At 43.5% G+C, this 15349-nt stretch overlaps 1 protein-coding gene across 4 annotated transcripts in view; it reads left to right on the top strand.

Annotated features, from left to right (window-relative positions):
* Positions 1-12948, top strand: part of LOC144592596 (copine-3-like) — a 61421-nt gene extending 48473 nt beyond the window's left edge. For all 4 annotated transcript variants that reach the window (XM_078397248.1, XM_078397249.1, XM_078397247.1 and 1 more), the window contains 3 exons: positions 2350-2483; positions 8720-8956; positions 11313-12948. In XM_078397248.1, the coding sequence (XP_078253374.1) occupies positions 2350-2483; positions 8720-8956; positions 11313-11564 (623 nt within the window). In that variant the 3' untranslated portion in view covers positions 11565-12948. The remainder of the gene's footprint in view (positions 1-2349; positions 2484-8719; positions 8957-11312) is intronic.
* Positions 12949-15349: the final 2401 nt, after the last annotated feature.

Raw genomic sequence — 15349 nt, 5'->3', positions numbered from 1 at the left:
CCTAGATTGCTATTCTAGGAATTCCCTTTCATGTATGAAAATGTGTGCACTTTAACCTCCAACTTGGTCATGACTTAGATTGCATCAGCACATTATAAGTCCATAAGTTCTAGGAGGAGAATTAGGCCATTCTGCCCATTGCGCCATTCAGTCATGGCTGATCTATTTTTCCCTCTCAACCCCATTCTCCAGCCTTCACGCCATAACCCCTGACACCCGAACTAATCAAGAATCTGTCCATCTTAAAATATCCATTGACCTGGCCTCCACCACTGTTTGCAGAAATGAATTCCACAGCTTCACCACCCTCTGACTAGAAAAAATCCCCTCATCTCCTTTCTAAAGGTATGTCCTTTTATTCTGAAGCTGTGCCCTCTGGTCCTAGACTCTCATACTAGTGGAAACATCCTTTCCACATTCACTCTATCCAGGTCTTTATATTTTATACATTAGATTTACAAGTGCATACAAACTGCTCAATGCAACCAACTGTGTTTATGCGCCCCATAAACCACCTAAACACAGGGCCGTTTTTACAGCATTATGGGCCCCCGGGCAAAGCAGTGTACTGGGGCCCCTACCGTTACTCTTCCCCCACCCCCCTTTCCCTACCAGCCCCCCCCCCCCCCCCCCCCGTCGTGCCGGCGAAAAGCACTTACCGAAAAGCACTTAGCGATGGACTTAGGGTGCTACATTGTTGCGAAAAGCACTTACAGATCGCTGTGAGAAGCACTTAGTGACTGAAAATGTTGCAAAAAAACCACTTATTGAACCTACATTTTTAAAGTAGTATTTATTGCAAATCACTTAACATACACAGATCAGCATGGGGCCCCTATGCTCGTGGGCCCCCGGGCAAGTGCCCATCAGGCCCATGCGTTAAGACGGCCCTGCCTTAAAAACCCGTATTCATTAGCCTTTTGTAATCTATTTCAATCACTAATTTTGGCTCGGAGCTTCGTGGTCCTCTTTATAATGAGCGCAATCTTATATGTACCACGTTCACCGCGCAGGTGAAGTATCTGCTGAGATTGTGTGCACAAGTTCTTGGGTTGGGACATGAAGCCACACCTCCTGGCTCACATTCTATCATTAAGCCTGGGTTGGTGCCTAATATCCCATTTCTTTCAGATCTTTTCATGAATAAATCAAAGCCAATGCTCAAGAGCAAAATGTTATTATATTTTGATCCCCATAATTTATTATTATATGATTTATGATTCGGCATTTGTTATATAAATTATATTATTATTCTCAGAGACCGCCTGATGCAGAATGCAATTTTTTAGTTTTTTGTGTGCACTTTGCACAAACTACAATTTAAAGGTCTCTAATATTTCGATGTAAAGTATCCCCTAAGAGCCTATCTTTTTGGATTGAACATTATATTTTAAGAAGGTCTAAAAGACTCAAAGCATTATAGATAACTGCCTTGTTGTTAAAGATGTAACATTTTTTAGCAATGTCTTTTCGGAAAGCACTGTAACATAGCAGACTATAGACCAAAAGACATAGGAGCAGTATTGGGCCTTTCGGCCTATCGAGTCTGCTCCGCCATTCAATCATGGCTGAGCTATTAATTCCCTCTCAAGCCTATTGTCCTGCCTTCTCCCTGTCATCTTCGAGGCCTTACTAATCAAGAACCTATTGAACTCTGCTTTAAATACACGTCTTGGCCTCCACCGATAAATTCCACAGATTCCCCAGCCTCTGGCTAAAGAAATTCCTCCTCATCTCCATTCTAAAGGTACGTCTTTTTATTCCGAGGTTGTGCCCTCTGGTCCTAGACTCCTCCCCTACTGGAAACATCCTATCCACGTCCACTTTATCTAGGCCTTTCATTATTTGGTAGGTTTCAATGAGATCTCCACTTATCCTTCTAAACACCAGCGATACAGATCCAGAGACATCAAACACTCTGTAAATATTTTGCTTGTTAATATTACTGATCAAAATTTGCCTTGCACATCAGGAATAAAAAATTTGCAGATAAAATCGCATTTCAGGTTTATGAAGAATATTGTGTAGGAAGGAACTGCAGATGTTGGTTTAAACCGAAGATAGATGCAAAAAGCTGGAGTAACTCAGCGGGACAGGCAACATCTCTGGAGAGAAGGAATGGGTGACGTTTCGGGTCGACCTCGAACTGAAACGTCATCCATTCCTTCTCTCCAGAGATGTTGCCTGTCCCGCTGAGTTACTTCAGCTTTTTGTATCTATCTTATGGAGAATATTGACTTGGCTACAGAAACAGCTTTTATGTAGTGAATGCAAGTAAAATGTCTGACGCTGAAACATAACCATGGTAGATTGTCAACAGTAACTAACTTTCTCCAATTTATATATTAGGAGTACAAGGGATTGTGGACACCTATCGTACCTGTCTTCCCCAAATTCGACTTTATGGACCAACAAATTTTTCCCCCATTATAAACCACGTTGCGAAATTTGCAGCTACAGCAGCACAACAGCCAACTGCATCGGTGAGTTCAGCCACAACATTGCAGGTATCAGAAATGTGCAGTAAAACTGCATTGTTGGAAAACGCCTGTGCATGGGGTGGGAAGGGGGACAGGGCAAGTTAACGTTTTGTTCTGTCAATTCTGCACATGCAGGATTTTTGAGCTGCAAGAAGAGTCCGTTGTGTATCTACAGATATTTTTGCTTTTATAATTCGCTAGAAGGAAGGTATTAATTGTCTCTGCAACCTTCTGTGCCCAGAAGGTATCACAAAAATGCTGGAGTAACTCAGCAGGTCAGGCAGCATCTCAGGAGAGAAGGAATGGGTGACGTTTCTGGTCGAGACTCTTCTTCAGACTGATGTCAGGGGAGGGGGCGGGACAGGACAAAGATAGGACCCTCCCCTGACATCAGTCTGAAGAAGGGTCTCGACCCGAAACGTCACCCATTCCTTCTCTCCTGAGATGCTGCCTGACCCGCTGAGTTACTCTAGCATTTTGCGATACCTTCGATTTGTACCAGCATCTGCAGTTATTTTCCTACACATTCTGTGCCCAGATGTGATTGTGGGTGGAGAAAGGACACAACGTGCTGGAGAAACTCAGTGAACCAAACAGCACTTCTGGAGAACATGGACTGGTGACATTTCGAATTGGGACCCTTCTGCACACCTATCCATGTTTTCCAGAGATTAGACGTGGATCTCTGGAGAACATGGATAGGTAATGTGTAGGGCCGGCTCCCTTCTTTAATCTGAAGAAGGGTTATGATCCAAAACGTCACCTTTCCATATTCTCCAGAAGTGCTGCTTGATCCACTGAGTTACTCCAGGACTTTGACGTTTTTGTAAAAGAGCATCTGCAGTTCTTTGCATCCTGATTTAAGTCGGTTTGTATTTTTGGAATTACATGATGCCTGTGGATATTCCTGTAATATTTTTGGGAAAGTTTTAATTGTACGATTTAAATTGTATGTAGTATTTGTAATGATTGTTTTATTAATAATATTACTATACTTCTGAAAAATTCTCTTGCATATGTCCTCAGTGCCTGTATGTGTGTGTGTAGTGTATTCAGAGTTGGGGAACAACAGGATTAGTGTGGATATGATCACAGGATTTTACTGATGATGGGGGGGGGCACAGTGGCGCAACGGTAGAGTTACTACATTTCAGCGCCAGAGACCCAGGTTTGATCCTGACTATGGGTGCTGTCTGAATGGAGTTTGTACGTTCTCTTCGTGACCTGCGTGGGCTTTCCCCGGGTGCTCCATTTTCCTCCCACACTCCAAAGACGTACAGATTTGTAGGTTAATTGGCTTCGATAAAGATTGTAAATTGGCCCTCGTGTGTAGGATAGTCTAAGGGGATTGCTGGTCGCCGTGGACACGCTGGGCCGAAGGTCCTGTTTCCACGCTGTGTCTCTAAACTAAACTAAAACAGGATTTTCGTCTGCACTTTATGATAATCATTTGATATTTCAATAAAAAGTAGACAAATGGACTGAACAAATGTTTGAATGTAACAGTGCTATATTTTAATGATTTATGATATTTCCAATATGTGCTTGCTGACAGATTGCAATACATTGAGAGAGCCTACAGAAGAAATGGTTAGAACAGAATGAGTGGGTTGGTGGCAGATATGGCCCAAAGTAGAAATATCATGAAGTGATTAATGGAGGACCTTAAAATTTTGAAAGGGTCTAAAAGACTGTAGACAGTGAGATGTTAAATATTGTAAGGAAATGGGGATGGGTGTAAAGAAATGATACATCTGTTCAAATTGAAATTGATTGGGATGAGTAAATTCAGCCAGGAAAAGAGAAACACAACCTTCTCTTTACATTTGGAAACATAACATGTAACAGGGCACTGCGGCACAGCGGTAGAGCTGCTGTTTCAATGGTCATCAGAGACCTGGGTTCAATCCTGACCTTGCATGCTGACTATGTGGAGTTTGCACGTTCTACCTGTGACTGTGGGTTTCCTCTGCATGCTGTGGTTTCTACCGACATCCCAAAGACGTGGGTTTGTAGGTTGATTGGCCCTTGTAAATTGCTGCTAGTGTGCAGGGAGTGGATGAGAAAGTGGGTATAACATGAAACTAGTGTGAACAGATGATCGATGGTCACCAAAGGGTCTGTTTCCATGCTATCTAAACGTAATGTTAATATTCCTCGGTACACTCCATCCACAGCTGCTGAAGTAATTAATTGCACTAATTAAACACTTTACATTAAACTAACACTTGAACTAAACTAAACAAAGAGAAAGGATCTCAAATACCATTTGCCAATGAAGCAGCAATACTTGGCACTTACCTCAAAGATTCCAATGGAGATTCTTTTCCAATATATGCTACTTTTAGGTGTGAATTCGAAGAGATTTCTGCCATATGTTAGGGTTTAATATCAAGTTGGCTGAACAGACAATCACACTTAAATATTTTTGCATAAAATATGCAAGGAAATAAGATCCACAATTCTTAATTATCCTTCTTGAACATGATACGTAGGCTGAAACCTTGCACATCATCACATTTGAAGATAGTTTAGTTTAGTTTATTGTCACGTGTACCAAGGTACAGAGAAAAGCTTTTGCCTCTTGCTAACCAGTCAGCGGAAAGGCAATACATGATTACAGTGTATAGATACATGATAAAGGGACTATGTGAATAATGTTTAGTGCAAGATAAAGCCAGAAAAAAATGATCAAAGCTAGTCTGAGGGTCTCCAATAAGGTAGATAGTAGTTCAGGACTGCACTCTAGCTGTGGTAGGATGGTTCAGTTGCCCGATAACAGCTGGGAAGAAACTGTCCCTGAATCTGGAGGTGTGCGTTTTCACGCTTCTATACCTTTTGCCTGATGGGAGAGGGGAGAAGAGGGAGTGGCCAGCGTGTGACTGGTCCTTGATTATGCTGCTGGCCTTGTCGAGGCAGCATGAGGTTTAGATGGAGTCAATGGAAGGGAGGTTGGTTTGTATGATGGCCTGGGCTTCGTCCACAATTCTCTGCAATTTCTTTTGGTCTTGGATGGAGCTGTTCCCAAACCAAGCTGTGATGCAGAGAAAATGCTTTCTCTGGCACATCTGTAGAAGTTGGTGAGAGTTGTTGGGGACATGCCAAACTACATTAGGAAAAAAAATTAAATTCCTAACCAGAGGCTATGCAATTGAAAATTTTGCTGTATTTTACATTGGGTCTTGCTGCTGGGGGAGGACTGGAATTTGTGTCAGTTCATTTCCCTTGATTGTAATGGAGAAAGTTGGAAAAACAGTAGCACATTGATGTATGTGTAATGACTGATAGCTGCTATGGTATTTTCCTGTTAAATGATCCAGATGTCAAAATTGCGACATTTTAGTTTTATTGTTGTCACCTGTACCGAACTACAGTGAAAAGTTTTGTTTTGCATGCTATCCAAATAGATCAGATACATCTACTTCTTCTTGCGTTTGAGGCAGCAGAAATTATGTAATGCCCTCCAGGCGCTGTAGCCAGTGCAATGTGCTGTTGTCGAGGGCCGTGAGGTCTACCCCTCCACCAGGGGGACGGAGGACAGTGCAGTCGACAATGCCGTGCTGCGCTGTTTGCTGGTCTGCTCCACACACGCAGGCTGCTGATGGACGCAACCCCCAACGATGCATGTTGGCATTGAACCGGCCGACCCCTGTGCGGAGCCGGTTCAGGGCGACCCACTCTTTGCGGGGCGTGTCCGAGCCGGGTGGGGCTGTGGTGTTCGGTGCGACAGTGAATTGAGGAGGTGGCGATGTCTGTTCCCAGCTGGTTCTCCATGCTCCTAGTATGTTGAAACCGGAGCCACAGAGGGTCGCTGCATGACGGGAGAAAGGGTGACGAGATGACGGGCGTTGTGGTCCCAGTTGCTGTGAATCCTGGGCGAGGTGGTGCAAAGGATGTTTGGCGTCCGATGGGGCCTTGCACACCAGCCTATGAGTGAAGAACTCTCTGCGAAGCTTGGCGGGTGCGATACCTCCAGATATATCATGTATGAATACAATCAAGTCAAACTCAGATACAATAGTTGGAGCAAAGGGGACGCTACAGAGGGCAGACTATAGTTCTCAGCGTTGTAGCCCACCAGTTCCATAGACAAAGTCCAATGTCCACAATGGGGTATAAGTGAATCGGACATTGCCCTAACTTATGGAAGGTCCGTTCAGAAGCCAGATAAGAGAGGAGGGGGCAAGTCTCTGATTATGTTGCTGCTTTTCCAAGGCAGCATGAAGTGTAGATAGAGTCAATGGTGGGAATTCGGATGGTGGATGGTCAGCATGGACTCAGTGGTCCAATGAGCCTGTTTTCACGCTGTATTTATCAACCAAACATGTAGGTCTGAAGAAGGGTCTCGACCCGAAACGTCACCCATTCCTTCTCTCCTGAGATGCTGCCTGACCCGCTGAGTTACTCCAGCATTTTGTGAAATAAATACCTTCGATTTGTACCAGCATCTGCAGTTATTTTCTTATAAAACATGTAGGGTTGATGCTTTCTCCTGGATATTTTCAGAATGTCAGTAATGTTTGGATATGGATAAAGCTTAACAGTTTCTAGATTGTAAAATATATACAATGGTGCGATAAGATATAAATTGGTCATCAAGATAAAAGCAGCATTTTTATTTGGATAAGCTGAATACTGAACCACAAATATAAGAGTCAGAAAATATACTTGCTGAATGACAAATAATTGAACATGTTATTTCAACAATCACTCATTCACTCCCGATACAATTATATCACATTTTACATTGACACAAAGTCATTTCTTATAGGCAAACTTTTAATAAATGAAGTGATTGCAACTGACAACTATAGTTTCCTCGCATTGCATTTGGCATTAGGTTCTATGTTATCCACGTGTCCCAGTCTTGGTTATAAACACCAGAACTTTTTATCTTGCAACTTTTTTAATCCACTTTCCTGATGCCATCTCTTGAAGACATTGACTCTTAATATAATATTAAACTGGTAGCGTTATTCTTTGCAGTTATTCATTATTTTCGAATAGATAAATAATATCTCACCTGATTTTCACCTAAATTTAAGTGGTACTAGACCAAGTGGACCCGTTGGGCCCAAACCTCTCCTGCATTGGTGCAGCACCCTCTCCTCCCCCCCCCCTCCCCTCTCTCCTCAACCCCCCTGCCCCTCCCCTCTCCCTTCTCCCCAACTCCCCCCTCCCTCCCTCCTCCCCTCCCCCTCCCCTCCTTTTAAACTTAAAAATGTGAATAACTTTAAAAATATAACACCGATTTCAATAAAACTACTTGCATTATCACTAAAGTGACAATGGTGAGTAAGGTGGGCCTAAAATTGTTGCGCTATCGTGTACCGTTTTGGCTGAAGTTCAGTCACAAACAGGATAACAAACGAGAGTTTTAGTATATAGATATCATACATTCTGTAGATCCCATTACATGATGTGAAGTAAAATGTATTGCCTTAGAATTTTTGAGCCTTGGATTCTTGGTTGGCTTTTAGTTGGAGAATGCAGAGATGTGTCTGTATTACCCTCACCCTTTTCTAAAGACTTGTGGCTTCACGCATTGAGTCAGAGATGTTCTATCATGCTTCAGAGTAGATGTCATAAAGTGGTTGACATTAAATACTTCAAGGTGATGTATGATACGTATCCCACTACCAAATTGATTTGGGAAACACCAACCATTTCTATGGAAAGCATGTCAAGATACAAGTGACACCTGCGTAGGAAGGAACTGCAGATGCTGGTTTAAACCGAAGACAGACACAAAATGCTGGAGTAACTCAGCGGGACAGGCAGCATCTCTGGAGAGAAGGAATAGGTGATATTTCAGGTCGGAACCTTTCTTCAGTCTGTTCACCTATTCCCTGCCGTGCTCTCCCCTCCCCTCTTCGAGCTTTTCCCTCTCTGACTCGCAGTCTAAAGACCCGAAACGTCACCCAATCCTTCTCTCCAGAGATGCTGCCTGTCCCGCTGAGTTACTCCAGCATTTTGTGTATATCTACAAGTGACTCATTCTATTTTAAACACCATTTTAATATGTGCTTGTCTATACTTGGGCAATACATTTTTTTAGCTACATCACGTGCTGTGAGGTCACATATCCAGAGGAGAGCTTGTGCGCGATATCAGAATGTCTCCGTGTACTTTTATTTTTCAAAACGATGCACAGTGCGATAAATACTTAAATATAACACCAAGGTGATGCTATCGAACATTGGTATAATTTGTGATTATTTTTGTTTTGTTTTTATCAGCAATATTACATCTTGCTGATTATTACAGACGGAGTGATAACGGACTTGGATGAAACGAGGCATGCCATTGTGAATGCTTCTAAGCTGCCATTATCTCTGATCATTGTTGGTGTTGGTGAGGCGGATTTCACTGCCATGGAGTTTCTGGACGGTGATGACGGGGTTCTGAGATCTCCCACTGGAGAAGCAGCTGTCCGAGACATTGTCCAATTTGTGCCATATAGGAAATTCCAGAATGTGAGTATTCTCTGTTAAGCTGGGATTCGACGAATATTGAGGCCAAAGAGGCAAAGAAGTAATTGGTGTGCAGGAGAGAAATAATTTAAATATTTAGTCCACTCCACATGGCGTGACTTCTATTCTTCACCATTGTTAATGCTGGTGAAATGCAATCCTTTTTACAAGTTCCACACACCCTGATCAAGGTGACGTTTAATCTGCAATACATCTCTTGCATACACACAAAACGCTGGAGTAACTCGGTAGGCCAGGCAGCATCTCTAGAGAAAAAGGATAAGTGACTTTCGGGTCGGGACTCCAGAGCTGCTGCCTGACCCGCTGTGTTACCCCTGCATTTTGTGTCCATCTTTGGTATAAACCAACATCTGCAGATCATAGTTTCTACGTAGGGCGATCGTTTCACAACAAGTCATCCGCCAACATTTCTGTCACCTACAACGGGACCCCACCACTGGCCACATCTTCCCATCCCCTCCCCTTTCTGCGTTCCACAGATACCGCTCCCTCCGTAACTCCCTGGTCCACTCGTCCCTTCCCACCCAAACCACCCCAACCCCGGGCACTTTCCCCTGCAATCGCAGGAGATGCAACACCTGTCCCTTTACCTCCCCCCTCAACTCCATCCAAGGACCCAAACAGTCTTTCCAGGTGAGACAGAGGTTCACCTGCACCTCCTCCAACCTCATCTATTGCATTCGCTGCTCTAGATGTCAACTTCTTTACATCGGCGAAACCAAACGCAGGCTCGGCGATTGTTTCGCTCAACACCTTCGCTCAGTCCACCTTATCTCCTGATCTCCCGGTGGCTGAGCACTTCAACTCCCCCTCCCACTCCCAGTCTGACCTTTCTGTCATGTGCTCCTCCAGTGCCATAGTGAGGCCCACCGGAAATTGGAGGAACAGCACCTCATATTTCGCTTGGGCAGCTTGCAGCCCAGCGGTATGAACATTGACTTCTCCAACTTTAGATAGTTCCTCTGTCCCTCTCTTCCCCTCCCCCTTCCCAGTTTTCCCTCTATCTTCCTGTCTCCACCTGTATCCTTCCTTTGTCCCGCCCCCTGACATCAGTGTGAAGAAGGGTCTCGGCCCGAAACGTCACCCATTCCTTCTCCTGAGATGCTGCCTGACCTGCTGAGTTACTCCAGCATTTTGTGAATAAATAGTTTCTACATATCTCGCATGATTCAAGGCTTAAAACAAGTCACGCTTGGTTTTTGAGTCATCTGGTACTTGCACATAACAGTCAGAGTAGTAATACTGCACAGAAACAGGCCCTCCTGCCCAACTCATCTTTGCTGGCTGAAATGCCCATCTAATCTTGAACATTGACCTCTCTAACTTCAACTAGCCCTTGCTTTCCCCCTCTCTCTCCATCCCCTCCCCTTCCCAGTTGTCCTATCTGTCTTACTGTCACCAACTACATTTTATCTCTGTACCGCCCACTCCCCTGACATCAGTCTGAAGAAGGGTCTCGACCCAAAACGTCACCCATTCCTTCTCTCCAGAGATGCTGCCTGACCTGCTGTAACTCCAGCATTTTGTGTCTATCTTTGATTTAAACCAGCATCTGCAGTTCTTTCCAACTCATCTAATCTGGTCCACTTGCCTGCATTGGGGCCATATCCTTCTAAACATTTTTTCCTATCCGCCTATCTGTCCAAATGCCTTTTAAATATTCTACCTGACTCAACCAGTCTCGCTGGCAGCTCGTTCGATATACCCACGATATACTGTGAAATTGCTCCTTTTTAAATCTTGCCCCTCTCGCCTTCAAATTATGTCCTCTAGTTTTTGATTGCCTTTTCCTGACAAAAAGAGTAAGCATTTGCCTTATGCATCCCCTCATGACGTTACACCCTTCTATAAGATCACCCCTCAGCCTCCTGCGCTCAACGGATTAAAGTCCTAACCTGTCCAACCTCGCGCTATACCTTTGGTCCTCTAGTCCTGAAAACATCCTTGTAAATCTTCCCTGTGGTTTTTCCAGCTTAATGTCATCTTTCTGATAGCAGTTTGATCAAAACTGAACAACTGAACCCTATACTCACCAACGTCTTGTACGACTGCAACATAATGTCCCAACTGATGCACTTATGTCCTGTATGATTAAGGCCAGCATGCCAAATGTTGTCTCCACCATGCAGTCATAAGTTTTGTTAAGTCATAGGAGCACAATTAGGCAATATGGCCTCTCGAGTTTATTCCACCATTTATTCGATTATGGCTGACCTATGTCAGACCTATGTGCCCCTATAAATAAATGTGGATTTAATTCAAAGTAATCATTTGTTTCTAAGGTTAACATCTTATCAGGGGACCAACAATTCTTATGTTTTTGTTTGTCTATCCACAGGCTGCCAAAGAAGCTCTTGCACAAAGTGTACTGGCTGAAGTTCCTCGCCAAGTTACCTGCTACTTTAACGCACACAAACTCTCACCTCTAAGTAGGCAAATGCCACCAAGTGACCCGAAGCCACTAAGTGACCCGAAGCCACCAAGTGACCCGAAGCCACCAAGTGACCTGAAGCCATCAAATGACCAGAAGTCAGCAAATAAACAAGACCTGCAAGGTGAACTAAACCTTGAAGACTGTTTGGATTTCTAGTTGATGGGGAGTCACAGTTTCTCAAATATGCATTATGTCAAGGTGCCATTGCATTTATTAGCCCTATGTAAACGTATAGTTAATAATAAAATATCCAATTTACAGTCAAAAGCTAACAAATTGTTGTTCTTCAATTTTGACTCAAGAATTATTTTCCATTTTGGACATTTTCCAAAGCAAGTTGTTCTTATTAGTTTGGTCTGCTCAGCCTTATCATAGGTGTGTGTCTGTGCATGAGATCTGAAAGAAATTATACAATGCTTTTGGTCTTTGTGTTGTACAGAGTTTACAGGCTATTTGGTCTCTATTAGTTTGGGTGTTTAACAGACAGACAGCAGTCAATAGGTGCACGAGTAGGCCATTCGGCCCTTCGAGCCAGCACAGGCAAATTAATTTCCAAATGAATGACGAGGCAATCAATTAGTATCCCTACCTATGACCGTATAGCCTGATGGAGTACAAAGTTAGAAGCCGTCCAGTTTCAATTGATTGCGTCTTGAGCATTAATATTATTTAAAGTATACAAAACTGAAAAGTGGCCAATTGTATGAGTTACTGACTGACAGTTTCAATCGTCAATAAAAGCAATTTAATGTCATCAACATGATTTAAAGGATTTGTACTGATTGAGTCAGCAAGTTTGTAACCAGAACATCGTATTTTCATTTTCACCTCGGTGTAACTAGACAGCAATGATATTTAAAAGGCAGGGTTAGAAAATTACTATGCATGCTGGCTTCAAATAATGTCTTGGTTGCTCTATCAACTTGATCTTTAGTATAAATAACATGAGTTAGTTACACCAGTGCTTGGCATCATTGGAGCAGCTTCTTGTATGTGCAACCACAAAAGGGTGGTTCATTGTGAAAGAGAAGCGGCAAGCAGAAATCAAAAGAATCTTTTTACTCAAAACCTTACTTAGCACTACAATTACTTTCCATTGAAACAATAGACTTCTGTTTCTTTCCTCCTCTGCACATACTCTGCATCACGCCTCAGTATAAACGGTTCTGAATTAAAAAATAAATAAATTGACAAACATTTATTTTATGTTATGGTAAGGTGTTATGAACCAACAGTCAGTTTGAATTATGCAAGAAGGATTTTCAACTTTGTAGATTTACTTTTGTGCCAAATTGTGTTCTTGCATTGTTTTCTGTTTTGACCATATATACATTTAGTGCAAGTATTAGTATGTAACAATGAAATGGAAATTATTCATGTTGTGTTATTTTTATGTGTCACACGGCATTTGGAATTTAAGAAATTGAAGACTTGGTCAAAATTGTATGGGCTTGTTTCAAGAAAAGAAATTTGCTAATGAGAATCTGTAAACAATGAATGTTATAGCTCTTTCTGTAATAAAGAAAGCATAGAAGGCTTGCATACGACATTGTTGTCTTATTATACAGATTCATGTTATTCTTATATTTTGATCATCAAAATTTCCTATGGGTGAAAATAGGAATCTAAGCACCTGATTGGCTTTTGATGTGTCCCTACCTTTCTATTTCCATCGCCAGTTTTAAGCACCTTCTGGTAATTAAAAAAAATCTGAAATAATTTGGCAAAAAAAATGAAACAGGAAAAATGACCAGGCGAGGGTGTTTTGACAGGCAGGTGGTTGGAACAAAGGCCAGAGATAAAAGCAAAAGGTGTGAGACAGGGTTGAAGAGCTGCAAATTGAGAAACTAGAGGAAGGAATGCTGGAGTAGGGGGATGGAAGAAATAGGTGGGGGTCCTGGTGGGACAGAGGGAAGGGTATAGGAGGGGGCAGGATGAAAAAGGATTTGTCAGTAGGTTAGGGTGAGATGTATGCTTTCCACGACACGCAATCGGTTTGTGGGTGCTCCTGATGGAGGGACCAGTGCTCTGTGCCGTCCTCAATGCCTGTCTCTGCTTTATGCAATTGTGGGGCACAGATATCAGTAAAGTAGTGGGGAAATTACACTTTCTGGAGGACGTTTTGAGAGTACCTTGAATTGCTTACTCTGTCCAGCAAGTAAAGATGTCTGTTTCTACGATATGATACGATATGATAGGACTTTATTTATCCCAGGAGGGAAATTAATCTGCCAACTGTCATAAAAACACAAAATACGTGAAGCATGAAATTAAAGTGACGAGTGGAAAGTTTTGGGGATGTGCAAAAATTGGGGAGGGTAGTCAGCCTACCCCACAACAGAAGGAGCCACAGGGAAGAAGGTTCTCCTGTGGCGTTCTGTGCTGCATCTTGGTGGAACCAGTCTGTTGCTGAAGGTGCTCCTCAGGTTGACCAGTGTGTCATGGAGGGGGTGAGCTGTATTGTCCAGGCTGCTCCACAGTTTGAGGAGCATCCTCCCCTCCAAGACCACCTCCCATGAATCCAACTCCGCCACCAGGACGGAGCCAGCCTTCCTGATGAGTTTGTTGATCCTATTGGCGTCCGCGACCTTCGCCCTACTGCCCCGGCACACGGCAGCAAAGAAGATGGCACTGGCTACCACCAATTGATAGAACATCTGCAGACATTGGAGGAGCGGAGCCTTCTCAAAAAGTACAGCCGGCTCTGTCCCTACTTGTTCGGGGCCTCAGCGTTCCTGGACGAGTCCAGTTTTCTGTCCAGGTACACTCCAAGGTATTTGTGCTCCCTGGATTGGCAATTGATATGATCATCAAAAAAATAGGGTGACACAGTGGCGCAGCAGTAGAGTTGCTGCCTTACAGCGCCAGAAACTCAGGATCTATCCTAACTACCGATGCTGTCTGTACAGTTTACAGCGAATGCAGCGCCGGAGACGCAGGTTTGATCCTGACTACGGGCGCCGTCTGTACGGAGTTTGTACGTTCTCCCCCTGGGTTTTCTCCGAGATCTTCGGTTTCCGCCCACACTCCAAAGACGTACAGGTTTGTAGGTTAATTGACTGGGTAAATGTAAAAATTGTCCCTGGTGGATGTAGGATAGTGTTGGTGTGCGGGGATTGCTGGGCGGCGTGGACTCGGTGGGCCGAAGGGCCTGTTTCCGCACTGTATCTCTAAAAGAAAATCTAAAAATATGTTTTCCCTGACAGCGAGTGTTTTCTTCGGGTGCTCCGGTTTCCTCCTCCATTCCAAAGACGTGCAGGTTTGTAGATTAATTGGCTTCTGTAAATGGTCCCTAGTGTGTGTAGGATGGAACTAGTGTACAGGCGATCACTGGCTGGTGACGACACTGAGCTGAAGGGCCTTTTTCCACGCTGTATCTCTAAACTAAACTAAATTATACGAATCCCATGAAAGCCAACAGTGCGATTAGGGGCTTGATGTTGTGAATGTTAGCCTCGGAGATGTTAATTCACTTATTTTGCTTGTGGATTGAATTGAAGAGAAAACTACAGCATGGAAACAGGCCTTCAGCCCACGGAGTCATTAATCAATCACCTAGTTTGATGTTATCCCATTTTTGCATTCACTCCCTGCGCACTAGGGACACTGTAGTCCAATTAACGTACAAACCTGCATGATTTTAGGAATTGGGAGGGTGTCGCCTGGTGCCACCAGCAGTAGCTGCCTCGCCAACAGCCTGTCTGTCCTTTCTTCTTTTTGTTATTTTTAGTATGTGTTAAAAGTATGTTTTAGTGTTCCGTGGTTTGTTTTATGTGGGGGGTGGGGGAGGGGGGTTGGGGAAAACTTGTTTTTCAATTTCTTACCTCGATGGAGATGCGATTTATTTTCCATATCGTATCTCCGTCTGCTCTGCGGCCTAACATCGTGGAGTTGTTGGCCTTTCCTGGAGACCGACCCGGCGCTCCAAACCGCGGGAGTCT

Source organism: Rhinoraja longicauda, chromosome 4 (genome assembly GCF_053455715.1).
Source record: "Rhinoraja longicauda isolate Sanriku21f chromosome 4, sRhiLon1.1, whole genome shotgun sequence".
NCBI lineage: Eukaryota > Metazoa > Chordata > Chondrichthyes > Rajiformes > Arhynchobatidae > Rhinoraja > Rhinoraja longicauda.
This window is presented reverse-complemented; position numbering and strand designations above follow the sequence as displayed.